Consider the following 27,015-nt stretch of genomic DNA (forward strand, 5'->3'; position numbering starts at 1 on the left):
ACGGGGGCACACTGCCTCAATAAATTGTCTAGTTCCCTGTGAACTAACGGCGGATACCGGACGCACGTCTAACACCAACATAGTTGTCAAGGACTCAGTTATCCGCTTTGCAGTAGGATGACTGCTGTGATATTTCATCTTCCTCGCAAAGGACTGTTGAACAGTCAATTGCTTACTGGAAGTAGTACAAGTGGGCTTACGACTTCCCCTCTGGGATGACCATCGACTCCCAGCGGCAACAACAGCAGCGCCAGCAGCAGTAGGCGTTACACGCAAGGATGCATCGGAGTAATCCCAGGCAGGAGAGGACTCGTCAGACTTGCCAGTGACATGGCCTGCAGGACTATTGGCATTCCTGGGGAAGGAGGAAATTGACACTGAGGGAGTTGGTGGGGTGGTTTGCGTGAGCTTGGTTACAAGAGGAAGGGATTTACTGGTCAGTGGACTGCTTCCGCTGTCACCCAAAGTTTTTGAACTTGTCACTGACTTATTATGAATGCGCTGCAGGTGACGTATAAGGGAGGATGTTCCGAGGTGGTTAACGTCCTTACCCCTACTTATTACAGCTTGACAAAGGGAACACACGGCTTGACACCTGTTGTCCGCATTTCTGGTGAAATACCTCCACACCGAAGAGCTGATTTTTTTGGTATTTTCACCTGGCATGTCAACGGCCATATTCCTCCCACGGACAACAGGTGTCTCCCCGGGTGCCTGACTTAAACAAACCACCTCACCATCAGAATCCTTCTGGTCAATTTCCTCCCCAGCGCCAGCAACACCCATATCCTCCTCATCCTGGTGTACTTCAACACTGACATCTTCAATCTGACTATCAGGAACTGGACTGCGGGTGCTCCTTCCAGCACTTGCAGGGGGCATGCAAATAGTGGAAGGCGCATGCTCTTCACGTCCAGTGTTGGGAAGGTCAGGCATCGCAACCGACACAATTGGACTCTCCTTGTGGATTTGGGATTTCAAAGAACGCACAGTTCTTTGCGGTGCTTTTGCCAGCTTGAGTCTTTTCAGTTTTCTAGCGAGAGGCTGAGTGCTTCCATCCTCATGTGAAGCTGAACCACTAGCCATGAACATAGGCCAGGGCCTCAGCCGTTCCTTGCCACTCCGTGTGGTAAATGGCATATTGGCAAGTTTACGCTTCTCCTCCGACAATTTTATTTTAGGTTTTGGAGTCCTTTTTTTTCTGATATTTGGTGTTTTGGATTTGACATGCTCTGTACTATGACATTGGGCATCGGCCTTGGCAGACGACGTTGCTGGCATTTCATCGTCTCGGCCATGACTAGTGGCAGCAGCTTCAGCACGAGGTGGAAGTGGATCTTGATCTTTCCCTAATTTTGGAACCTCAACTTTTTTGTTCTCCATATTTTATAGGCAGAACTAAAAGGCACCTCAGGTAAACAATGGAGATGGATGGATTGGATACTAGTATACAATTATGGACGGACTGCCACGGTTAGGTGGTATAAAAAAACCACGGTTAGGTGGTATATATTGTAATACAATTATGGATGGACGGACTGCCTGCCGAGTGCCGACACAGAGGTAGCCACAGCCGTGAACTACCGCACTGTACACTGGTTGATAAAGAGATAGTAGTATACTCGTAACAACTAGTATGACTGACTATGACGGTATAAAGAATGAAAAAAAAACCACGGTTAGGTGGTATATATTGTAATACAATTATGGATGGACGGACTGCCTGCCGAGTTCCGACACAGAGGTAGCCACAGCCGTGAACTACCGCACTGTACACTGGTTGATAAAGAGATAGTAGTATACTCGTAACAACTAGTATGACTGACTATGACGGTATAAAGAATGAAAAAAAAACCACGGTTAGGTGGTATATATTATAATACAATTATGGATGGACGGACTGCCTGCCGACTGCCGACACAGAGGTAGCCACAGCCGTGAACTACCGCACTGTACACTGGTTGATAAAGAGATAGTAGTATACTCGTAACAACTAGTATGACACTATGACGGTATAAAGAATGAAAAAAAAACCACGGTTAGGTGGTATATATTATAATAATACAATTATGGATGGACGGACTGCCTGCCGAGTTCCGACACAGAGGTAGCCACAGCCGTGAACTACCGCACTGTACACTGGTTGATAAAGAGATAGTAGTATACTCGTAACAACTAGTATGACTGACTATGACGGTATAAAGAATGAAAAAAAAACCACGGTTAGGTGGTATATATTGTAATACAATTATGGATGGACGGACTGCCTGCCGACTGCCGACACAGAGGTAGCCACAGCCGTGAACTACCGCACTGTACACTGGTTGATAAAGAGATAGTAGTATACTCGTAACAACTAGTATGACTGACTATGACGGTATAAAGAATGAAAAAAAAACCACGGTTAGGTGGTATATATTATAATACAATTATGGATGGACGGACTGCCTGCCGACTGCCGACACAGAGGTAGCCACAGCCGTGAACTACCGCACTGTACACTGGTTGATAAAGAGATAGTAGTATACTCGTAACAACTAGTATGACACTATGACGGTATAAAGAATGAAAAAAAAACCACGGTTAGGTGGTATATATTATAATAATACAATTATGGATGGACGGACTGCCTGCCGAGTTCCGACACAGAGGTAGCCACAGCCGTGAACTACCGCACTGTACACTGGTTGATAAAGAGATAGTAGTATACTCGTAACAACTAGTATGACTGACTATGACGGTATAAAGAATGAAAAAAAAACCACGGTTAGGTGGTATATATTGTAATACAATTATGGATGGACGGACTGCCTGCCGAGTTCCGACACAGAGGTAGCCACAGCCGTGAACTACCGCACTGTACACTGGTTGATAAAGAGATAGTAGTATACTCGTAACAACTAGTATGACTGACTATGACGGTATAAAGAATGAAAAAAAAACCACGGTTAGGTGGTATATATTATAATACAATTATGGATGGACGGACTGCCTGCCGACTGCCGACACAGAGGTAGCCACAGCCGTGAACTACCGCACTGTACACTGGTTGATAAAGAGATAGTAGTATACTCGTAACAACTAGTATGACACTATGACGGTATAAAGAATGAAAAAAAAACCACGGTTAGGTGGTATATATTATAATACAATTATGGATGGACGGACTGCCTGCCGACTGCCGACACAGAGGTAGCCACAGCCGTGAACTACCGCACTGTACACTGGTTGATAAAGAGATAGTAGTATACTCGTAACAACTAGTATGACACTATGACGGTATAAAGAATGAAAAAAAAACCACGGTTAGGTGGTATATATTATAATACAATTATGGATGGACGGACTGCCTGCCGAGTGCCGACACAGAGGTAGCCACAGCCGTGAACTACCGCACTGTACACTGGTTGATAAAGAGATAGTAGTATACTCGTAACAACTAGTATGACTGACTATGACGGTATAAAGAATGAAAAAAAAACCACGGTTAGGTGGTATATATTATAATACAATTATGGATGGACGGACTGCCTGCCGACTGCCGACACAGAGGTAGCCACAGCCGTGAACTACCGCACTGTACACTGGTTGATAAAGAGATAGTAGTATACTCGTAACAACTAGTATGACACTATGACGGTATAAAGAATGAAAAAAAAACCACGGTTAGGTGGTATATATTATAATACAATTATGGATGGACGGACTGCCTGCCGACTGCCGACACAGAGGTAGCCACAGCCGTGAACTACCGCACTGTACACTGGTTGATAAAGAGATAGTAGTATACTCGTAACAACTAGTATGACACTATGACGGTATAAAGAATGAAAAAAAAACCACGGTTAGGTGGTATATATTATAATAATACAATTATGGATGGACGGACTGCCTGCCGACTGCCGACACAGAGGTAGCCACAGCCGTGAACTACCGCACTGTACACTGGTTGATAAAGAGATAGTAGTATACTCGTAACAACTAGTATGACTATGACGACGGTATAAAGAAAGAAAAAAAAATACCACGGTTAGGTGGTATATAATTATACAATTATGGATGGACGGACTGCCTGCCGAGTGCCGACTGCCGACACAGAGGTAGCCACAGCCGTGAACTACCGCACTGTACTGTGTCTGCTGCTAATATAGACTGGTTGATAAAGAGATAGTATACAACAATATACTACTATACTGGTGGTCAGGCACTGGTCACCACTAGTCACACTGGCAGTGGCACTCCTGCAGCAAAAGTGTGCACTGTTTAATTTTAAATTAATATAATATTATGTACTCCTGGCTCCTGCTATAACAACCTGCAGTGCTCCCCAGTCTCCCCCACAATTATTATAAGCTTTTATACATTGATGTGCAGCACACTGGGCTGAGCTGAGTGCACACAGACTGAGTCACACTGTGTGACTGCTGTGTATCGTTTTTTTCAGGCAGAGAACGGATATAGCAGAGAACGGATATATTAAATAAAAGTTAACTTAACAACAACTGCACTGGTCACTGTGGTAAACTCTGTCTGCACAATCTCTCTCTCTCTCTCTCTCTCTCTTCTAATCTATTCTAATGGAGAGGACGCCAGCCACGTCCTCTCCCTATCAATCTCAATGCACGTGTGAAAATGGCAGCGACGCGCGGCTCCTTATATAGAATCCGAGTCTCGCGAGAATCCGACAGCGTCATGATGACGTTCGGGCGCGCTCGGGTTAACCGAGCAAGGCGGGAAGATCCGAGTCGCTCGGACCCGTGAAAAAAAAAGTGAAGTTCGTGCGGGTTCGGATTCAAAGAAACCGAACCCGCTCATCTCTACTATACACATCACTGTCACTGCACCTCCATCACACACCCTCATCTATACACATCACTGTCACTGCACCTCCATCACACACCCTCATCTATACACATCACTGTCACTGCACCTCCATCACACACCCTCATCTATACACATCACTGTCACTGCACCTCCATCACACACCCTCATCTATACACATCACTGTCACTGCACCTCCATCACACACCCTCATCTATACACATCACTGTCACTGCACCTCCATCACACACCCTCATCTATACACATCACTGTCACTGCACCTCCATCACACACCCTCATCTATACACATCACTGTCACTGCACCTCCATCACACACCCTCATCTATACACATCACTGTCACTGCACCTCCATCACACACCCTCATCTATACACATCACTATCACTGCACCTCCATCACACACCTCATCTATACACATCACTGTCACTGCACTTCCATCATACACCCTCATCTATACACATCACTGTCACTGCACCTCCATCACACACCCTCATCTATACACATCACTGTCACTGCACCTCCATCACACACCCTCATCTATACACATCACTGTCACTGCACCTCCATCACACACCCTCATCTACACACATCACTGTCACTGCTCCTCCATCACACACCCTCATCTATACACATCACTGTCACTGCACCTCCATCATATACCCTCATCTATACACATCACTGTCACTGCACCTCCATCATATACCCTCATCTATACACATCACTGTCACTGCATCTCCATCACACACCCTCATCTATACACATCACTGTCACTGCACCTCCATCATACACCCTCATCTATACACATCACTGTCACTGCACCTCCATCACACACCCTCATCTGTACACATCACTGTCACTGCACCTCCATCACACACCCTCATCTATACACATCACTGTCACTGCATCTCCATCACACACCCTCATCTATACACATCACTGTCACTGCACCTCCATCATACACCCTCATCTATACACATCACTGTCACTGCACCTCCATCACACACTCTCATCTATACACATCACTGTCACTGCACCTCCATCATACACCCTCATCTATACACATCACTGTCACTGCACCTCCATCATACACCCTCATCTATACACATCACTGTCACTGCACCTCCATCACACACTCTCATCTATACACATCACTGTCACTGCACCTCCATCACACACCCTCATCTATACACATCACTGTCACTGCACCTCCATCACACACCCTCATCTATACACATCACTGTCACTGCACCTCCATCACACACCCTCATCTATACACATCACTGTCACTGCACCTCCATCACACACCCTCATCTATACACATCACTGTCACTGCACCTCCATCATACACCCTCATCTATACACATCACTGTCACTGCACCTCCATCACACACCCTCATCTACACATCACTGTCACTGCACCTCCATCACACACCCTCATCTACACACATCACTGTCACTGCACCTCCATCACACACCCTCATCTATACACATCACTGTCACTGCACCTCCATCACACACCCTCATCTATACACATCACTGTCACTGCACCTCCATCACACACCCTCATCTATACACATCACTGTCACTGCACCTCCATCACACACCCTCATCTATACACATCACTGTCACTCCACTTTGGATTTGGATCACTGGGTTGATATGCACTTGTTCTGCACAGGAAAACGGCCGACAGGTACTGAACGTTGATATGAAAAGGTCGATACAGGAAAAGTTCAACATGAGGATCTTTATCATTTTTTCGTGTCGTTTACTCCGTAAAATCAGCAGGAACTCCAATTAGTGCACCAAGTCCCCTTGCTTGGCTCACGTCGTTCGCCGTGCTTCTGTCCCATTGCGTTGCTGCGCTTTGCATAGGTTACTATTCCCAAAAGTTTGAAAAAGTTAAACAATTGAAACAAGTGAAAAACTTGTCTACTTTTTTCTTTGTTGACCTCTGTCCTTTTGACCTTTTGTCAATATCGACCTACATGCTTCATTTTGCATATTGACCAATAGTGTTCGACCTATTGACTGTCAGCCTAAGAGAGGTTGACCTAACAACTGCATACCACTTTCATCGTACACTCACAGTTATCCGCATCATCTTCATGCACAATTATCCATATACATTTATCTGTCAGGCATCCAAATCTATCGGTGATATATTTTATTTTAGTGATGTCCAAAGTGCATTATTACTCTTACTGGGTGGTCTTCAGGTTGCCGGCGGCTGGACTCCCGGCGACCACCATACCGGCGCCGGTATCCAGACCGCCAGCATACCGACATCTTTTCTCCCTCTTGGGGGTCCACGACCCCCCTGTAGGGAGAATAGATAGTGTGGCACGCATGGCGCGCCACCGTGCCCGCAGCGTGGCAAGCGCAGCGAGCCCGCAAGGCGCTCATTTGCTCTTGCCCAGCTGTCGGTATGCCGGCGGTCAGGATTCCGGCGCCGGTATGCTGGTTGCCATCACCCCGACCTCCAGCAAACCATACTACACCCCTCTTACTATATGTGTGTATCTTTGTTTCCTTGCCTACATTAATTTTACGTATTAAATATTATGTCATATTTTTCCTTCAGGTTATTATCAATTACTGAGTAAAATGATCAGTTTCTCTTCAGTAACCTGGATCATGACCATGTTTATCCTCCTTCAAATGATTTGTTCTATGGATCAGAGATGCAGACTGGATATCCCGGCTCTTGAGGGGTTGACGCAGCCAGGAGATATCACGATCGGAGTCCTGATACCTATTTTTATGGATAATATCCACCAAAATATTTTCTTCACTGAGAGACCTCCCAGAATCATCTGTGCACCGTATGTAAGGATTAAACTTGTATAACCGCTGCAGAGTTTGTTGTAGATGTGTAATGTTGTTAGTTTATAGCTTTATGTCTCAAAACCATGATTTAAAACCATTATTGGATTTCTGTACTATTGTTATATATGTTTTGACTTGATATCATATTAACTATTCTAATTTGCTGTCAACATTGGGTATATGACTTTTTGTGTGTGTCTCCCAACATTTTCATTCCTTATAACCGCTACAATTTGGAAAAGTTTCCTGTGGGGGAAATATCTGTCACCCTCCAACAATCCAGTCCAACAAAATACAAAACATGGGAGCACTATTTGTCAGAAATGACAACTGTATTTACTAAAGACACACAATTTAGATTACACAGATGGGGAAAATTAATGATTAAAAATAACACATCAAAACATCAATAATTGCACATGTATGATTTCTCCAGTGTGTACTGTACACTACTGCTGTTTTAATTGAAAAAGGTCAGTGGACGTATACAATTATTTTAGCTTATATATGCCTGGTTCCAGCACAACCATGTTCTTCTACTTGCAAGGAGCAATTTGCTGTTAATATGCCAAGAGGTTAGTTCTAAATTCAGGACAAATATCGTACAGTCCAGAACAATGGCCCTCATTCCGAGTTGTTCGCTCGCTAGCTGATTTTAGCAGCATTGCACACGCTAGGCCGCCGCCCTCTGGGAGTGTATCTTAGTTTAGCAGAATAGCACACGAAAGATTAGCAGAATTGCGAATAAATATTCTTATCAGTTTCTGAGTAGCTCCGGACCTACTCACAATTAGCGATCATTTCAGTCAGTTTGGTTCCTGGTTTGACGTCACAAACACGCCCTGCGTTCGGCCAGCCACCCCCCTCGTTTCTCCAGCAACTGCCGTGTTTTTCCCTGGCACACCTGCGTTTTTCCGCAAACGCCGTGAAAACGTTGAGTTGCCACCCAGAAACACCCACTTCCTGTCAATCACACTACGATCACTTCAGCGTGGAAAAAACGTTGTCGCTCGTGAGTAAATCTACTAAGTTCTTAGTAAAATTACTAAGCGCATGCGCTCTGCGTACCATGCGCATGCGCATTTTCCACCTCTTCGCAGCGTAGCGAAAATCGGTAACAAGCGAACAACTCGGAATGACCCCCAATCTCCTTACTTCAAGTAATCAATTTATAGCTGGCAAAAGTTGTGTTAGTAATACAGTACTTAGGGGCTTTATTCAGAGTTGTTAGCAAACCAAAAAAGGTAGCAATTGAGCAAAACCATGTGCACTACAGGTGGGGCAGATATAACATGTGCAGAGAGAGTTAGATTTGGGTGGGTTATTTTGTTTCTGGACAGGGTAAATAATGGCTGCTTTATTTTTTCACTGCAATTTAGATTTCAGTTTGAACACAACCCACCCAAATCTACCTCTCTCTGCACATGTTACACCTGCCCCAGCTGCAGTGTATTATGGTTTTGCATTTTTGTTAACTTTTTAGGTTTGTGAACAACTCTGAATAACACACTTTGGGGGTCATTCCGAGTTGATCGCTCACTAGCTACTTTTTGCAGCGCTGTGATCAGATAGTCGCCGCCTATAGGTGAGTGTATTTTTGCTTTGCAACTGTGCGAACGCCTGTGCAGCCGAGCAGTACAAAAAAGTTTGTGCAGTTTCTGAGTAGGTCTGAACTTACTCAGCCACTGCGATCACTTCAGCCTGTTCGTGTCCGGAATTGACGTCAGACACCCGCCCTGCAAACGCTTCGACACGCCTGCGCTTTTCCATCCACTCCCAGAAAACAGTCAGTAGACACCCACAGACGCCTTCTTCCTGTCAATCTCCTTGCGATCAGCTGTGCAAATGGATTCTTTGTTAAATCCATCTTTCAGCAACGATCCGCTTTGTACTAGAGATGAGCGCCTGAAATTTTTCGGGTTTTGTGTTTTGGTTTTGGGTTCGGTTCCGCGGCCGTGTTTTGGGTTCGAACGCGTTTTGGCAAAACCTCACCGAATTTTTTTTGTCGGATTCGGGTGTGTTTTGGATTCGGGTGTTTTTTTCAAAAAACACTAAAAAACAGCTTAAATCATAGAATTTGGGGGTCATTTTGATCCCAAAGTATTATTAACCTCAAAAACCATAATTTACACTCATTTTCAGTCTATTCTGAATACCTCACACCTCACAATATTATTTTTAGTCCTAAAATTTGCACCGAGGTCGCTGTGTGAGTAAGATAAGCGACCCTAGTGGCCGACACAAACACCGGGCCCATCTAGGAGTGGCACTGCAGTGTCACGCAGGATGTCCCTTCCAAAAAACCCTCCCCAAACAGCACATGACGCAAAGAAAAAAAGAGGCGCAATGAGGTAGCTGTGTGAGTAAGATTAGCGACCCTAGTGGCCGACACAAACACCGGGCCCATCTAGGAGTGGCACTGCAGTGTCACGCAGGATGTCCCTTCCAAAAAACCCTCCCCAAACAGCACATGACGCAAAGAAAAAAAGAGGCGCAATGAGGTAGCTGACTGTGTGAGTAAGATTAGCGACCCTAGTGGCCGACACAAACACCGGGCCCATCTAGGAGTGGCACTGCAGTGTCACGCAGGATGTCCCTTCCAAAAAACCCTCCCCAATCAGCACATGATGCAAAGAAAAAGAAAAGAAAAAAGAGGTGCAAGATGGAATTGTCCTTGGGCCCTCCCACCCACCCTTATGTTGTATAAACAAAACAGGACATGCACACTTTAACCAACCCATCATTTCAGTGACAGGGTCTGCCACACGACTGTGACTGATATGACGGGTTGGTTTGGACCCCCCCCAAAAAAGAAGCAATTAATCTCTCCTTGCACAAACTGGCTCTACAGAGGCAAGATGTCCACCTCATCTTCACCCTCCGATATATCACCGTGTACATCCCCCTCCTCACAGATTATCAATTCGTCCCCACTGGAATCCACCATCTCAGCTCCCTGTGTACTTTGTGGAGGCAATTGCTGCTGGTCAATGTCTCCGCGGAGGAATTGATTATAATTCATTTTAATGAACATCATCTTCTCCACATTTTCTGGATGTAACCTCGTACGCCGATTGCTGACAAGGTGAGCGGCGGCACTAAACACTCTTTCGGAGTACACACTTGTGGGAGGGCAACTTAGGTAGAATAAAGCCAGTTTGTGCAAGGGCCTCCAAATTGCCTCTTTTTCCTGCCAGTATAAGTACGGACTGTGTGACGTGCCTACTTGGATGCGGTCACTCATATAATCCTCCACCATTCTATCAATGTTGAGAGAATCATATGCAGTGACAGTAGACGACATGTCCGTAATCGTTGTCAGGTCCTTCAGTCCGGACCAGATGTCAGCATCAGCAGTCGCTCCAGACTGCCCTGCATCACCGCCAGCGGGTGGGCTCGGAATTCTGAGCCTTTTCCTCGCACCCCCAGTTGCGGGAGAATGTGAAGGAGGAGATGTTGACAGGTCGCGTTCCGCTTGACTTGACAATTTTGTCACCAGCAGGTCTTTCAACCCCAGCAGACCTGTGTCTGCCGGAAAGAGAGATCCAAGGTAGGCTTTAAATCTAGGATCGAGCACGGTGGCCAAAATGTAGTGCTCTGATTTCAACAGATTGACCACCCGTGAATCCTTGTTAAGCGAATTAAGGGCTGCATCCACAAGTCCCACATGCCTAGCGGAATCGCTCCGTTTTAGCTCCTTCTTCAATGCCTCCAGCTTCTTCTGCAAAAGCCTGATGAGGGGAATGACCTGACTCAGGCTGGCAGTGTCTGAACTGACTTCACGTGTGGCAAGTTCAAAGGGCATCAGAACCTTGCACAACGTTGAAATCATTCTCCACTGCACTTGAGACAGGTGCATTCCACCTACTATATCGTGCTCAATTGTATAGGCTTGAATGGCCTTTTGCTGCTCCTCCAACCTCTGAAGCATATAGAGGGTTGAATTCCACCTCGTTACCACTTCTTGCTTCAGATGATGGCAGGGCAGGTTCAGTAGTTTTTGGTGGTGCTCCAGTCTTCTGTACGTGGTGCCTGTACGCCGAAAGTGTCCCGCAATTTTTCTGGCCACCGACAGCATCTCTTGCACGCCCCTGTCGTTTTTTAAAAAATTCTGCACCACCAAATTCAAGGTATGTGCAAAACATGGGACGTGCTGGAATTTGCCCATATTTAATGCACACACAATATTGCTGGCGTTGTCCGATGCCACAAATCCACAGGAGAGTCCAATTGGGGTAAGCCATTCCGCGATGATCTTCCTCAGTTGCCGTAAGAGGTTTTCAGCTGTGTGCGTATTCTGGAAAGCGGTGATACAAAGCGTAGCCTGCCTAGGAAAGAGTTGGCGTTTGCGAGATGCTGCTACTGGTGCCGCCGCTGCTGTTCTTGCGGCGGGAGTCCATACATCTACCCAGTGGGCTGTCACAGTCATATAGTCCTGACCCTGCCCTGCTCCACTTGTCCACATGTCCGTGGTTAAGTGGACATTGGGTACAACTGCATTTTTTAGGACACCGGTGAGTCTTTTTCTGACGTCCGTGTACATTCTCGGTATCGCCTGCCTAGAGAAGTGGAACCTAGATGGTATTTGGTAACGGGGGCACACTGCCTCAATAAATTGTCTAGTTCCCTGTGAACTAACGGCGGATACCGGACGCACGTCTAACACCAACATAGTTGTCAAGGACTCAGTTATCCGCTTTGCAGTAGGATGACTGCTGTGATATTTCATCTTCCTCGCAAAGGACTGTTGAACAGTCAATTGCTTACTGGAAGTAGTACAAGTGGGCTTACGACTTCCCCTCTGGGATGACCATCGACTCCCAGCGGCAACAACAGCAGCGCCAGCAGCAGTAGGCGTTACACGCAAGGATGCATCGGAGGAATCCCAGGCAGGAGAGGACTCGTCAGAATTGCCAGTGACATGGCCTGCAGGACTATTGGCATTTCTGGGGAAGGAGGAAATTGACACTGAGGGAGTTGGTGGGGTGGTTTGCGTGAGCTTGGTTACAAGAGGAAGGGATTTACTGGTCAGTGGACTGCTTCCGCTGTCACCCAAAGTTTTTGAACTTGTCACTGACTTATTATGAATGCGCTGCAGGTGACGTATAAGGGAGGATGTTCCGAGGTGGTTAACGTCCTTACCCCTACTTATTACAGCTTGACAAAGGGAACACACGGCTTGACACCTGTTGTCCGCATTTCTGGTGAAATACCTCCACACCGAAGAGCTGATTTTTTTGGTATTTTCACCTGGCATGTCAACGGCCATATTCCTCCCACGGACAACAGGTGTCTCCCCGGGTGCCTGACTTAAACAAACCACCTCACCATCAGAATCCTCCTGGTCAATTTCCTCCCCAGCGCCAGCAACACCCATATCCTCCTCATCCTGGTGTACTTCAACACTGACATCTTCAATCTGACTATCAGGAACTGGACTGCGGGTGCTCCTTCCAGCACTTGCAGGGGGCGTGCAAATGGTGGAAGGCGCATGCTCTTCACGTCCAGTGTTGGGAAGGTCAGGCATCGCAACCGACACAATTGGACTCTCCTTGTGGATTTGGGATTTCGAAGAATGCACAGTTCTTTGCTGTGCTGCTTTTGCCAGCTTGAGTCTTTTCATTTTTCTAGCGAGAGGCTGAGTGCTTCCATCCTCATGTGAAGCTGAACCACTAGCCATGAACATAGGCCAGGGCCTCAGCCGTTCCTTGCCACTCCGTGTGGTAAATGGCATATTGGCAAGTTTACGCTTCTCCTCCGACAATTTTATTTTAGGTTTTGGAGTCCTTTTTTTACTGATATTTGGTGTTTTGGATTTGACATGCTCTGTACTATGACATTGGGCATCGGCCTTGGCAGACGACGTTGCTGGCATTTCATCGTCTCGGCCATGACTAGTGGCAGCAGCTTCAGCACGAGGTGGAAGTGGATCTTGATCTTTCCCTAATTTTGGAACCTCAACATTTTTGTTCTCCATATTTTAATAGGCACAACTAAAAGGCACCTCAGGTAAACAATGGAGATGGATGGATTGGATACTAGTATACAATTATGGACGGGCTGCCGAGTGCCGACACAGAGGTAGCCACAGCCGTGAACTACCGCACTGTACTGTGTCTGCTGCTAATATATAGACTGGTTGATAAAGAGATAGTATACTCGTAACTAGTATGTATGTATAAAGAAAGAAAAAAAAACCACGGTTAGGTGGTATATACAATTATGGACGGGCTGCCGAGTGCCGACACAGAGGTAGCCACAGCCGTGAACTACCGCACTGTACTGTGTCTGCTGCTAATATAGACTGGTTGATAAAGAGATAGTATACTCGTAACTAGTATGTATGTATAAAGAAAGAAAAAAAAACCACGGTTAGGTGGTATATACAATTATGGAAGGGCTGCCGAGTGCCGACACAGAGGTAGCCACAGCCGTGAACTACCGCACTGTACTGTGTCTGCTGCTAATAAAGACTGGTTGATAAAGAGATAGTATACTACTAATATTATATATACTGGTGGTCAGGTCACTGGTCACTAGTCACACTGGCAGTGGCACTCCTGCAGCAAAAGTGTGCACTGTTTAATTTTAATATAATATTATGTACTCCTGGCTCCTGCTATAACCTATAACTGGCACTGCAGTAGTGCTCCCCAGTCTCCCCCACAATTATAAGCTGTGTGAGCTGAGCAGTCAGACAGATATATAATATATATACTAGATGATGCAGCACACTGGCCTGAGCCTGAGCAGTGCACACAGATATGGTATGTGACTGAGTCACTGTGTGCTGTGTATCGCTTTTTTCAGGCAGAGAACGGATTATAAATAAAAGTGGTGGTCACTGGTCACTATCAGCAAAACTCTGCACTGTACACTACTGAGTACTCCTAATGCTCCCCAAAATTAGTAAATCAAGTGTCTCTCTAATCTATTCTAATTCTAAACGGAGAGGACGCCAGCCACGTCCTCTCCCTATCAATCTCAATGCACGTGTGAAAATGGCGGCGACGCGCGGCTCCTTATATAGAATCCGAGTCTCGCGATAGAATCCGAGCCTCGCGAGAATCCGACAGCGTCATGATGACGTTCGGGCGCGCTCGGGTTAACCGAGCAAGGCGGGAAGATCCGAGTCGCTCGGACCCGTGAAAAAAAACATGAAGTTCTGGCGGGTTCGGATTCAGAGAAACCGAACCCGCTCATCTCTACTTTGTACCCATATCATGCGTGTGCGCATTGCGGTGCATACGCATGCGCAGTTGTGACCTGATCGCACCGCGGCGAAAAAACTTAGCGTGCGATCAAGTCCGAATGACCCCCTGAATTTGCAAAAGGTGTTATTTGCAAGCTTGAATATATGCCACACAGTTACAGAGATCAGCAGGCACAACTGCCAACACTACTGTCTTAATCGAGTACAGTAATCTTAAAGGCACAGGCTTAGTGAACCATTTTGCAGTTTGTCAGTATACTTGATCCAATAGCCTCTTGTGAAAGTTAAATTGCATTGTCCAGTTTTTCAAGAAAGAACACGGAGGGCATTCGGATATGACAGTAGTGTCATAAACCTTCCGGCTATGTGTGATCAGGCTTCTGTAAGGCACACCAGGGGTTAAGGATTTATTGGGAAGGGTTAAATGAGTTATCAAGGGGATTTCATTGGTTGTGACTTGTATAGGTGGTAACCTTGATGTTGAAGTTAGTATGTTTGAAAGTAGGGGGCCTCTTTTCTTCAGGATGTTACTCTCCCATCCCTTCCTTGTTTGTTGGTTGTTATTTGTGACAGCTTGTTTGGTAGGGGTGGCTGGTCTCAGAACGGCTTACGTTGAATGTTTGGTAAATGGTATTTTCCCTGGGGGATAGTTCAGTCGGAGAGTAGTTTAGACATGGACAACAGTCTCAGAAAAAGGGCATCACCGGACCAAGTGGGCCCATTTCTCCTTCTACATGGTGGACTGTCATCTCAAGTCTATACTGATGTGGGCAGATGGCCTCATCGCTTTTGGTGTTATCCCCGCAAGGCTTGGGTGGTGGGCTTTGCCTTTGTGAGTCAGATGGGCAAGGAAGGTGGCAGTAGCCACATCCTTGCCTATTGGGCAGTTGGCCCTGTTTATATGTTTAGGGTTAATTTGTAGGCTTAAGTAGGCCGTTCTTATGCTGCCACCTTACTTAAAACCTCTCAAAAAGCTGACCCCTTTCACTGCAACTACAGTTGTCCGTGTGATTATTTTAAATAAGTTGGTGTGCAAGAAGTGTGAGTGCATCGGCCGTGGAGAGTTTATAGGTTGTGAAGGCAACACTGCTGGAAAATAATACTGGTAACTGCTCAATGTCACTTAACGTGTTTCTCCGCCTTTTGAGGTTCATTTCAAAATACCGTTGGATGAACCTAAAAGATGGAGAAACAGTTATAGTAGTGTCCAGTACTAATTTTCAGCATTGTTGGCCATGTGACACTATAGACCAGATCTAAGTTACCATACTGACTTGTCTGATTCTATAATTTTAATAGCATAGATATTGCAATTTAACTTTCACAAGATGCTATAGTCACTTGCAAAATACATGATTGTCTATTAAGATAATCTCAGAGGTGTGATGTAGATGGGAAACTTAATCCATGCGTAGTTGTTTGAGAAAAATCTGTACAACATGTAATCTGCAAAAAAGAAGACATTTTGGACAGGGAAAGTAAACTGTTTCCTTTTTCCAATTCAGTTTTCAGTTTCATATTTACTAGGGTATCAAAGCAGATGAGCTTTTTTGCAACTTTTTGCAGAAGCATGCAGGAGTGCCAAAAAATAAATGTTTCCATTATTCCAAATTTATGTTTTTTTCTCAACCTTAACTCAGTGTCTGTCAGAGGTTGTTGCTTACTGCCCAAATGAAAGATCTCACAGAGACTCCTGGAAATTGTCTATTTGCGCCATTGATGCTCAGTGGTGATGAGAAAATTGCAGGTCACCCAACGAAGACATTAGTTAGACTATTGGACATTTTTTCAGGATGTTTGGTGGCCTTCTATGGGGAAAGATGCCACAAAGATTAACAATTTTATGATTTGTGATGGGACAAGATTTTGAGGATTTACTGGCCAGTTAATGTCTCTATCAGTCTCGAATAGGCCAGGACATACTTATGATTGGAAAATATAGAGGAATTACCACTTTTAAGAGATGCAATATGGAAAAGAAAGAATAGTACTCTCTTTCTTCGGGAACGCACCTTCCTTAATAAAGAGATAATCTGTATAAAACATATCTTTTTATGATAATAAATCTAAAATACAGTCTTGAGGAGAGTACATGCAAAATGTACACAGACACACACATATACAAATATAGGGGGTCATTCCGAGTTGATCGCAGCCAGCAACTTTTTGCTGCTACTACGATCAACTAGTCCACGCCTATGGGGGAGTGTATTTTAGCTTAGCAGGGCTGCGATCACTTGTGTAGCTCTGCTAAGCTAAACATTTTTCAAGCAGAACAAGACCAGCCCTGTACCTACTTAGCCAGTGCGACGATCTCTGCGATGCTGGAGCCGGCTTTGAAGTCAGACATCCACCATTCGTTCTCCTGGACACGCCTGCGTTTTCTTTTCCACTCCCCAGAAACGGCAGTCAACGGTCCGGATACGGCCAGGAACGCCTTCTTCTTGTCAATCTTCTTGCGGTCGGCTCTGCAACCGCTTTCTTCGTAGGACACGACGTAACCCGGTGAGCCTTGTCGCCAGGCAATGTCACGCACGTGCATTGCGGATGCCGCGCATGCGCATTCCGGACCTGTTTGCACCGCAGCGATAAACCGCTGCGTGCGAACGGGTCAGAATGATCCCCATAGTACTAAAAAGTACTAGTTATAAAAAACATGGGACCAAATTTAAGGTCTCACTTGCTGAAAGAATTGCAATAGCAGGTTTATGTAAAATTGGAAAATTTTAGAATAACAATGTATGAAAGCTGAGTATTAGGGTATAGCTAGAAGGTAATTAACACCAAACAAAGTTATTTTGGTAGTTATCCAACATCACTATTTCAGTAACATGATAAAACAAGATCACAATATGTGAATATTAATTATTATGGCATATCAGGAAAACAATCAACATAAGGGGGTTCATGGATAACCGCTGGACGGGATGCCGGTGGTGAAAATACCAATGCCGGAATCCAAAAAGGTGAAATCATGACAGGGGTGAGTAAGGTATGCTAAAACCCCTCCCCTATTCCCTGACCCTCCCTTCCTGCAGCCTAACCCTAACCTCCCCATTAGTACCTAACCCTAACCTCCTCCTGGTGGTGCCTAAACCGAACCCCCCTGCCCAGCAGCCTAAACCTAACCATCCCACTTAGTGCCTAACCCTAACCTCCCCAGTGGTGCCTAACCCTACCTCCTCTGTCTGCAGCCTAACCCTGACCTCTCACCCCCTGCAGCCTATCCCTAACACTCCTGGAGTTGCTTAAACCTAACCTCCCACCCCTGGCACTAACCTGAGCGCTGCACTACTTACAAAGGGATTCTGGAACCTTGGATCTTAACCACAAAAGGCAATAATCCAGCTTCAATGTTTAAATACAGTAATGATTATACTGGATTATCCCAATAAATTGATCCAGTCCCAGAATAAATTACGTTTAGAAGGCAGGAAATTGGTTTGCACCAATTAATAATCACAGTATAAGAATATAAGTAGCAGATTTTTTTTTTATATCAGACAAATGTCGACAATGACTCATATGTCCTAAGGTGACAATAAATGCAAAGATACTGTAATGGTATAATTCAATCATATATGATTAACGTTTATATAACCATCCCCTCATAGTCAGCATGGATACTCATTGGTAAATGAATGATCACAGGTATAAATGGACACAATATATGTGTGTCTACTGGTCATGCAGTAATTGAAGTGCAATAAATGAGAAGAAACTCAGTACTGTATCATAGTAATATACAAAGATTTAGCAAAACCTATGGAAGGTGTGAAAAAATAATATATGGACAAGGAGTCTGTTATACAGAACCCTCTTTTAGAGACAGTTGTTTGGTGCTATTTACCTTTTGAATCAGTGGATACTTGTTTTACTCTTTTACTCTTTTGGGTGCACCTCTCCAATTACTGTGGAGCATACCTTCCATCCTTTTTGATTCTTTGAGGTTTTATACCAGTGCTCCGGTAATCCCCTGACCCCCCCCCCCCCCCCCACACACACACACACACACACGCACCTATACCACACTTTTAAGAGATACCAGTATTTTTTGTGTGATTGTTGTGAGATACAGTAAAATGTGCTACTTTGTACTCTTAAAAGGTCTTCCATTGACAAGGTCTCAGGTAAGGGTTCACAGATTGTTTCCAGTTTTTGCAGTGCTTTTAAAAGACTGTAATTATTTTATAAGTTTTCATCCACATACTGTATCACCCGCAGGCGAATGGTAACACCGAGCAGACTAATCCAATACCCTGATTAACAGGGTTCTGGTATTAATGGTCTACCATGTTAAGGTTGAAAATAGTGACTACTATTGGTCGACATTGACATTGTTGACATGGACATATAGTCGACACATGAAAATGGTAGACATAAAAATGGTTGACATGGATTTTTGAACTATTTTTGGTGTATTTTTTCCCGTAACATGACTAGGAACCCCAATTAGTGTACTGCGTGCACTTGCATGGCTCGCTTCGCTCGTCATACTGTGGTCAAGGTGACTCGCTCTGCTACCGCTGCGCTCATCACAGGTTACTATTACCAGTCCTATTCGTAGTACATGTGGATGGTAAAGTATGAAAAATGGATGGTAAAGTATGAAAAAGTTAAAAATCAACCTTTTCATGTGTCAACCTGTCACGTGTTGACCATTTTTTCATGTCGACCATGTGAATGTCGACCAATAGTGGTCGACCTAGTGACTGTTGACTTAAGCAGGGTCAACTTGCCAAACGGATACTGATTAACAGGATAGATTGGTAGAATTTCTGCCTTAATGGTCTATTCATGAATCAGGGAAAAGTGTGGAGAAGTGAGGCAGTGGAGAAGTTGCTCATGGCAACCGATCAGCGATGAGATAACATTTATAATTTGCATACAATACAATTGTATGGATCAGCTGAGTGGTTGCCATGGTCAACTTCTCTACAGGCTCACTTCTCTGCTCTTTTCACTGCTTCATGAATAGACTCCTATTTAAAATAAAAGTACAGTAGCTTACACCTTATTCAAACTGTCACTTTCTATAAAATAGACATCCTGCAAAAAGGGTACACTTTGTTAAATCATTTGTAGAAGTTTTAGAGGAAAGTGCAGTCTTCTCTTAAAAAGTCTATTTTCAAACATAGACAAGAAAATTAGTAGACCGTTTACAATAGTAACAATATCCTGTCTGTGACTTTATATAAAATGACGCTACAAACTCATCCCCAGCTCCTGGAAATGAGTCCAACAGCTCATCCAAGCACCAAGTAATTCTATAAATGTTATTCAATACAAAATTCCATCAATACAGACACTACAAGATCTCTGCTTACTTTCCCATATACTTGTAAATGTATTTACACTGTTTCTACTTACTGTAGTTACTCTTTTCATACTTTGGATCTATTTACTAAACATTGGAGAGAGATAAAATGGAGAGAATAAAGTACCAACTAATCAGCTCCAAACTGCCATGTTACAAGGTGAGTTTGAAAAATGACATTTAGGAGCTGATTGGATTGTACTTTATCTCTCTCCACTTTTTTTTATCTCCAAGGCTTAGTACATTGAAATCTGTGTTTTGTGTAGTTAATTATTTTATCTCTATAATATTTTCTTTATTTTATATCTTGAAGATTTAGGTTGAATTCCTACCAACAGCTCTTAGCCATCAAGTTTGCTGCAGAAGAGATTAACATGAACCCCAATGTTCTTGGCAACACAACGTTAGGGCTGCAGGTGTATAAGACATGTAATGTGCCTCACTATGAGGTACAAGGAGCCTTACACCTATTATCTGAATCCAGCACGGCCATCCCCAATTACAGGTGTCATGGACAATCAGCCTTCAGCGCGGTTATAGGATCAGCCTTATCCACAAACTCCATTATAGTGGCAAATATTTTGGGCATCTTCCGATATCCTCAGGTAAGAAGACTTTAATAAAGGACTCTTTAATAGCCTACTTTTAGTGTTATGGCACATTAATTGCCTTGCTGTTATTTCAATTTAAATGAAAAATTATTAGAATTGTCATTTAATTTAATATGTGCTCAATGTCCAAATGCTATAATATATCTCTGAATCTGATCAAATCTTAATTACAATTTAGACTATAATTTGACTCTAATTACATTGCTGCGTATTGATTAAAGGGAAACATTTCCAAAACTGTAAATTGTTTACTTGGCAGACTGAAATAAGATAAACATGTTCAAATAGAGTACATTTTGAGACCCAGGTCCATCCGACATAAGTGCACACTCTAAGTGGGTGGGGCAAAAAGATTTCATATGATTTAATGTTTTTCGCATGAAGAGGACAACATCTTGGTGTTACCATATACATATGTGATTTTCTTTTTTCTTCCAGATCAGTGCATTGTCAACTATCTCTCTCCTAAGTAATAGAATAAAGTTTCCCTCCTTCGTCAGGACTGTTCCCAGTGACAAGGGACAGTCCAGGGGACTGGCTAAGCTTATTCTGCACTTTGGTTGGATATGGGTCGGTCTGTTGGCTTCAGAAAATGATTACGGTCTACAGGGAATTCAGCCAATCAGGGAAGAGTTAATAAAGGCTGGAGCGTGTGTGGCCTTTGCAGAATATATTCGATTATCTCAAGCAGACCACAACGCTCCACACATAGTCAAAATCATTAAAGAGTCATCAGTTAAGGTTGTCATTATTTTCTCTACTGACGTGGAATTGGTTCCGATCATGAATGAAATGATGAAGCAGCAAATCAAAGGGAAGATTTTTGTGGCTAATGATGGTTGGTCAATGACTAATTTGTTCTCAGCTGGAATATTTTCTCAGATTTTATCAGGATCCATCGGTTTATTTACACACAATAGAGTTATTCCAGGATTCAGTGACTACCTCAGTAACGTCCGACCTTCATTGGTGGAGTCCTGGGTGAACTTATACTGGGAGAAGCTTTTTAACTGTAAATTTCTGTATCAGGAAAACATAAACGGTTCTCTAGATCCCACAGTGACAGAGTGCACAGGAGCCGAGAGTATAGACAACATCAAGAACAGCTTCATCTACACCAGCAGTTTAAGCTCTACTCATGGCTACTACGCTGCTGTCCATGTGGTGGCCAAAGTGTTTGAAGACCTGAGAAGCTGCACATCCCAAGCATTTTCTTATATAATTTGCAAATACATTTTAAATTTTAAACCATGGCAGGTAATGTAATGTTATGTCTGTGGATAGAGTGTGTCTAATTCTCACCTATTTAACTCTTCTAGCACTCAGCTGCTACTGTACTTCTTATTAATGCATCACTTTCGAACACATAACTTGCTACTTCTTACTAGTGTGATGCCTTGGGGTGGTTGGACTGTGCTGGAATGGGAAGGGTCCCGCACTCTGGACTTGAATCTTAGGAATGTTAGGGACCCACCTGATGAGGTGACCTGGTCATGGTACAGTAAGTGTTTGTGGTCTAAATTATGCTAAGAATCACAACGTAAAATTGCAGTTTATTACAATTGTACTGTTTAGTAGTGTTCTTGGTTTAATACAATCTTGCAACTTCACCCTCTCTCTACTTTAATAATGATACTATATGTTTGATTCCTAAACCAGACAAAGACCCCAATCTTCCAGGTTATTACAGGTCCATATTGCTGCTAAATTTAGATTATAAACTTTTCACAAAAATCTTAGCTGATAGGATTAAGACCCTATTACCCTCAATTGAACATCCTGACCAAAAAGGCTTTATTATGGGGCACCACTTTGTGGGGAGTTTTTGCGTAGTCCTTTCTGTTTCTCATTGGTTGGGTCTTCTGAAAGAACCTCATTTACATCCCTTCCGCACCTATTCCTACTCTGTAAGTAACTTGATATATTACCCTATTGTTGGTATAATTTTAATTAGAGATCAGCGGGCTCAGGTTTTCCCGCCTGACTCGGAAACCCGAACGAGGCAAAACGTCATCATCCCGCTGTCGGATTCTCGCAGGATTTGGATTCCATTTAAGGATCCGCGCGTCGCAGCCATTTTCACTCCAGTCTCGGAGAGTGTAGTGAGAGGATGTGTCTCCGTCCTCAGTGTCTGTGTGGGGGCGGGAAAGTGGGGTGGCGAGTCTTGTGCTGTGTTGTGATGCTCTGTCCAGTCCAGTGTAGTCAGTGTCTTATGCTGCATCAGTCCAGCCAGTCACAGTGTTGGTGTCCTCTGCTGCTATATGTCCCCAGTGCTGCTGGCTGCTGTATAAGTCCCTTGCATTTTTGCTGTGTTGTCTTGCATCAGACCAGGGGAAGTGTCTTGTGCCGCATAAATCAAGTGACTAGTCACAGTGGTGGTGTCCTCTGCTGCCATATGCATAAATCAAGTGACTAGTCACAGTGGTGGTGTCCTCTGCTGCCATATGCATAAATCAAGTGACTAGTCACAGTGGTGGTGTCCTCTGCTACCAAGTGTAGCTGTATAAGTCCCTTTCAGTGTTGCTGTGTTGTCTTGCATCAGACCAGGGGTAGTGTCTGGTGCAGCATCAGTCCAGTGACCAGTCACAGTGGTGGTGTCCTCTGCTGTCATATATCCAATGTAGCTGTATAAGTCCCTTTCAGTGTTGCTGTGTTGTCCTGCATTAGACCAGGGGAAGTGTCTTGTGCAGCATCAGTTCAGTGACCAGTCACAGTGGTGGTGTCCTCTCCTGCCATATATCCAATGTAGCTGTATAAGTCCCTTTCAGTGTTGCTGTGTTGTCCTGCATTAGACCAGGGGAAGTGTCTTGTGCAGCATCAGTTCAGTGACCAGTGACAATGGTGGTGTTTTCTGCTGCCATATATACAGTGTTACTGCCGTATAATTCCCGTGATACTGGCATATAATTCCCATGATATTGCCGTATAAATCCCGTGATACTGGTGTATAGTTCCTGTGACATTACCGTATAATTATCAGAATACTGGCGTATAATTCCTGTGACATTGCCGCATAATTCTCAGAATATTGGCGTATAATTCCTATGTTATTGCCATATAATTCCTGTGATATTGCCGTATAATTCTCAGAATACTGGCGTATAATTCCTGTGATACAGCCATATAATTCCCGTGATACTGGCGTATAATTCCTTTGACATTGCCGTATAATTCCTGTGATATTGCCATATAATTCTCTGAATACTGGCGTATAATTCCTGTGACATTGCCGTATAATTCCTGTGATACTGCCATATAATTCCCGTGATACTGGCGTATAATTCCTGTGACATTACCATATAATTCCTGTGATATTGCCATATAATTCTTGGAATACTGGCGTATAAATCCTGTGATACTGCCATATAATTCCTATGATACTGACGTATAATTCCTGTGACATTGCAGTATAATTCCTGTGATATTGCCATATAATTCTCAGAATACTGTCATATAATTCCTATGATACTGCCATATATTTCCCGTGATACAGGCGTATAATTCCTGTGATATTGCCATATAATTCTCAGAATACTGTTGTATAATTCCTGTGATACTGCCATATAAATCCCGTGATACTGGCGTATAATTCCTGTGACATTGCCATATAATTCTCGGAATACTGGCGTATAATTCCTGTGATACTGCCATATATTTCCTGTGATACTGGTGTATAAATCCTGTGACATTGCCATATAATTCCAGTTATCCTGCCGTATAATTCCATATAACTCCATATAATTCCGTATAAATCCAGTCCAGTGGTGCTGCCATATAAATTCAGTGGTGCTGTCCTGTGCTGTATATTATTTACACCAAATAAAGGGGTTATTAATATTTAATCCAAATAATTTTTACAGGGTTTGCCCTGTGAGGTGTAGGGATAGGATATCTTGTGCCGCATATTGTGTTTATAACTCCAGAAAAATAATGGAGAACAAACATTTGGAGGATAAAATAGGGAAAGATAAAGAACCACTTCCTCCTCGTGCTGAAGCTGCTGCCACTAGCCATGACATAGATGATGAAATGCCATCAACGTCATCTGCCAAGGTCGATGCCCATTGTGATAGTAGAGGGCATGTAAAATCCAAAAAGCCAAAGTTCAGTAAAAAGACCCAAAAAAATAAATTTAAATGGTCTGAGGAGAAACGTAAACTTGCCAATATGACATTTACGACACGGAGTGGCAAGGAACGGCTGAGGCCCTGGCCTATGTTCATGACTAGTGGTTCAGCTTCACATGACGATGGAAGCCCTCATCCTCCCACTGGAAAAATTAAAGGAGTTCAGCTGGAAAGAGCACAGAAAAGAACTGTGCGTTCTGAGATGGTATCACAAATCCCCAAGGAGAGTCCAAGTGTGTCGGCGGTTACGATGCCTGACCTTCCCAACACTGGACGGGAAGAGGTGGCTCCTTCCACCATTTGCACGCCCCCTGCAAGTGCTGGAAGGAGCACCCACAGTCCAGTTCCTGATATTGAAATTGAAGATGTCACTGTTGAAGTACACCAGGATGAGGATATGGGTGTTGCTGGCACTGAGGAGGAAGTTGACGATGAGGATTCTGATGGTGATGTGGTTTGTTTAAGTCAGGCACCGGGGGAGACACCTGTTGTCCGTGGGATGAAGAAGCCCATTGTGATGCCTGGGCAAACTACCAAAAAAGCCACCTCTTCGGTGTGGAATTATTTATCCACAAATATGGACAACAGGTGTCAAGCCATCTGTTGCCTCTGTCAATTTGTAATAAGTAGGGGTAAGGATGTTAACCACTTAGGAACATCCTCCCTTATACGTCACCTGCTGCGCATTCATCATAAGTCAGTGTCAAGTTGTGAAACTTTGGGTAAGAGTGTAAGCAGTCCACTGACACCTAAATCCCTTCTTCCTCCTGTACCCAAGCTCCTGCAAGCCACACCACCAACTCCCTCAACGTCAACTACCTCCTCAGTCAGGGACGTCAGTAGTCCTGCAGGCCATGTCACTGTCAAGACTGAGGATTCCTCTCCTAACCGGGATTCCTCCGGAGTATTCTTGAGTGGTACGCCTGCTGTTGCTGCCGCTGCTATTGTTGCTGCTGGGAGTGGATTGTCATCCAAGAGGGGAAGTCAGAAGACCACTTGTACTACTTCCAGTAAGCAATTGACTGTCCAACAGTCCTTTGTGAGGAAGATGAAATATGACAGCAGTCATCCTTTTGCAAAGTGGATAACTGAGGCCTTGACAGCTATGTTGGTGTTAGACGTGCGTCCGGTATCCACCATTAGTTTAGTGGGACTTAGAGAATTGTTTGAGGTACTGTGTCCCCTGTATCAAATCCCATCTAGGTTCCACTTCTCTAGGCAAGTGATACAGAGAATGTACACAGACGTCAGAAAAAGAGTCACCAGTGTCCTACAAAATGCGGTTGTATACAGTATCCACTTAACCACGGACATGTGGACAAGTGGAACAGGGCAGACTAAGGACTATATGACTGTAACAGCCCACTGGGTAGATGTATGGCCTCCCGCAGCAACAACAGCAGTGGCACCAGTCTCGCAAACGCCAACTCATTCCTAGGCAGGCTACGCTATGTATCACAGCTTTCCGTAAGAGGCACACAACCTCTTGTGGAAACTGAGGAACATCATTGCATAATGGCTTACCTCAATTGGACTCTCCTGGGGAATTGTGATATCGGACAATGCCACCAATATTATGCGTGCATTACATCTGGGCAAATTCCAGCACGTCCCATGGTTTGCACATACAATTAATTTGGTGGTGCAGAATTTTTTGAAAAAGGACAGGGGTGTGCAGGAGATGCTGTCGGTGGCCCGAAAAATTGCGAGGTGGAATTCAACACTCTCTATGCTTCAGAGGATGGAGGAGCAGCAAAAGGCCATTCAAGCCTATACATCCACCTATGATATAGGCAAAGGAAGGGTAATGCACCTGAATCAAGTGCAGTGGAGAATGATTTCCGTCTTGTGCAAGGTTCTCCAACCCTTCGAACTTGCCACACGTGAAGTCGGTTCAGACACTGCCAGCTTGAGTCAGGTCATTCCCCTCATCAGGCTTTTGCAGAAGCAGCTGGAGAAATTGAGCGAGGAGCTAAGATGGAGTGATTCCGCAAAGTATGTGGGACTTGTGGATGGTGCCCTTCATTCGCTTTGCCAGGATTCAAGGGTGGTCAATCTATTGAAATCAGAGCACTAC

The 27,015-nt window shown here is 44.2% G+C and overlaps 1 protein-coding gene across 1 annotated transcript in view; it reads left to right on the plus strand.

Annotated features, from left to right (window-relative positions):
• LOC134934177 (extracellular calcium-sensing receptor-like) overlaps positions 1 to 27,015 on the plus strand; it is a 101,753-nt gene that overhangs the window by 49,827 nt on the left and 24,911 nt on the right. Inside the window, exons 2-4 of the mRNA XM_063929670.1 lie at positions 7,426 to 7,666; positions 20,514 to 20,805; positions 21,250 to 22,068. Coding sequence (XP_063785740.1) covers positions 7,426 to 7,666; positions 20,514 to 20,805; positions 21,250 to 22,068 — 1,352 coding nt within the window. The remainder of the gene's footprint in view (positions 1 to 7,425; positions 7,667 to 20,513; positions 20,806 to 21,249; positions 22,069 to 27,015) is intronic.

This window comes from Pseudophryne corroboree, chromosome 6 (genome assembly GCF_028390025.1).
Source record: "Pseudophryne corroboree isolate aPseCor3 chromosome 6, aPseCor3.hap2, whole genome shotgun sequence".
Classification (NCBI taxonomy): domain Eukaryota; kingdom Metazoa; phylum Chordata; class Amphibia; order Anura; family Myobatrachidae; genus Pseudophryne; species Pseudophryne corroboree.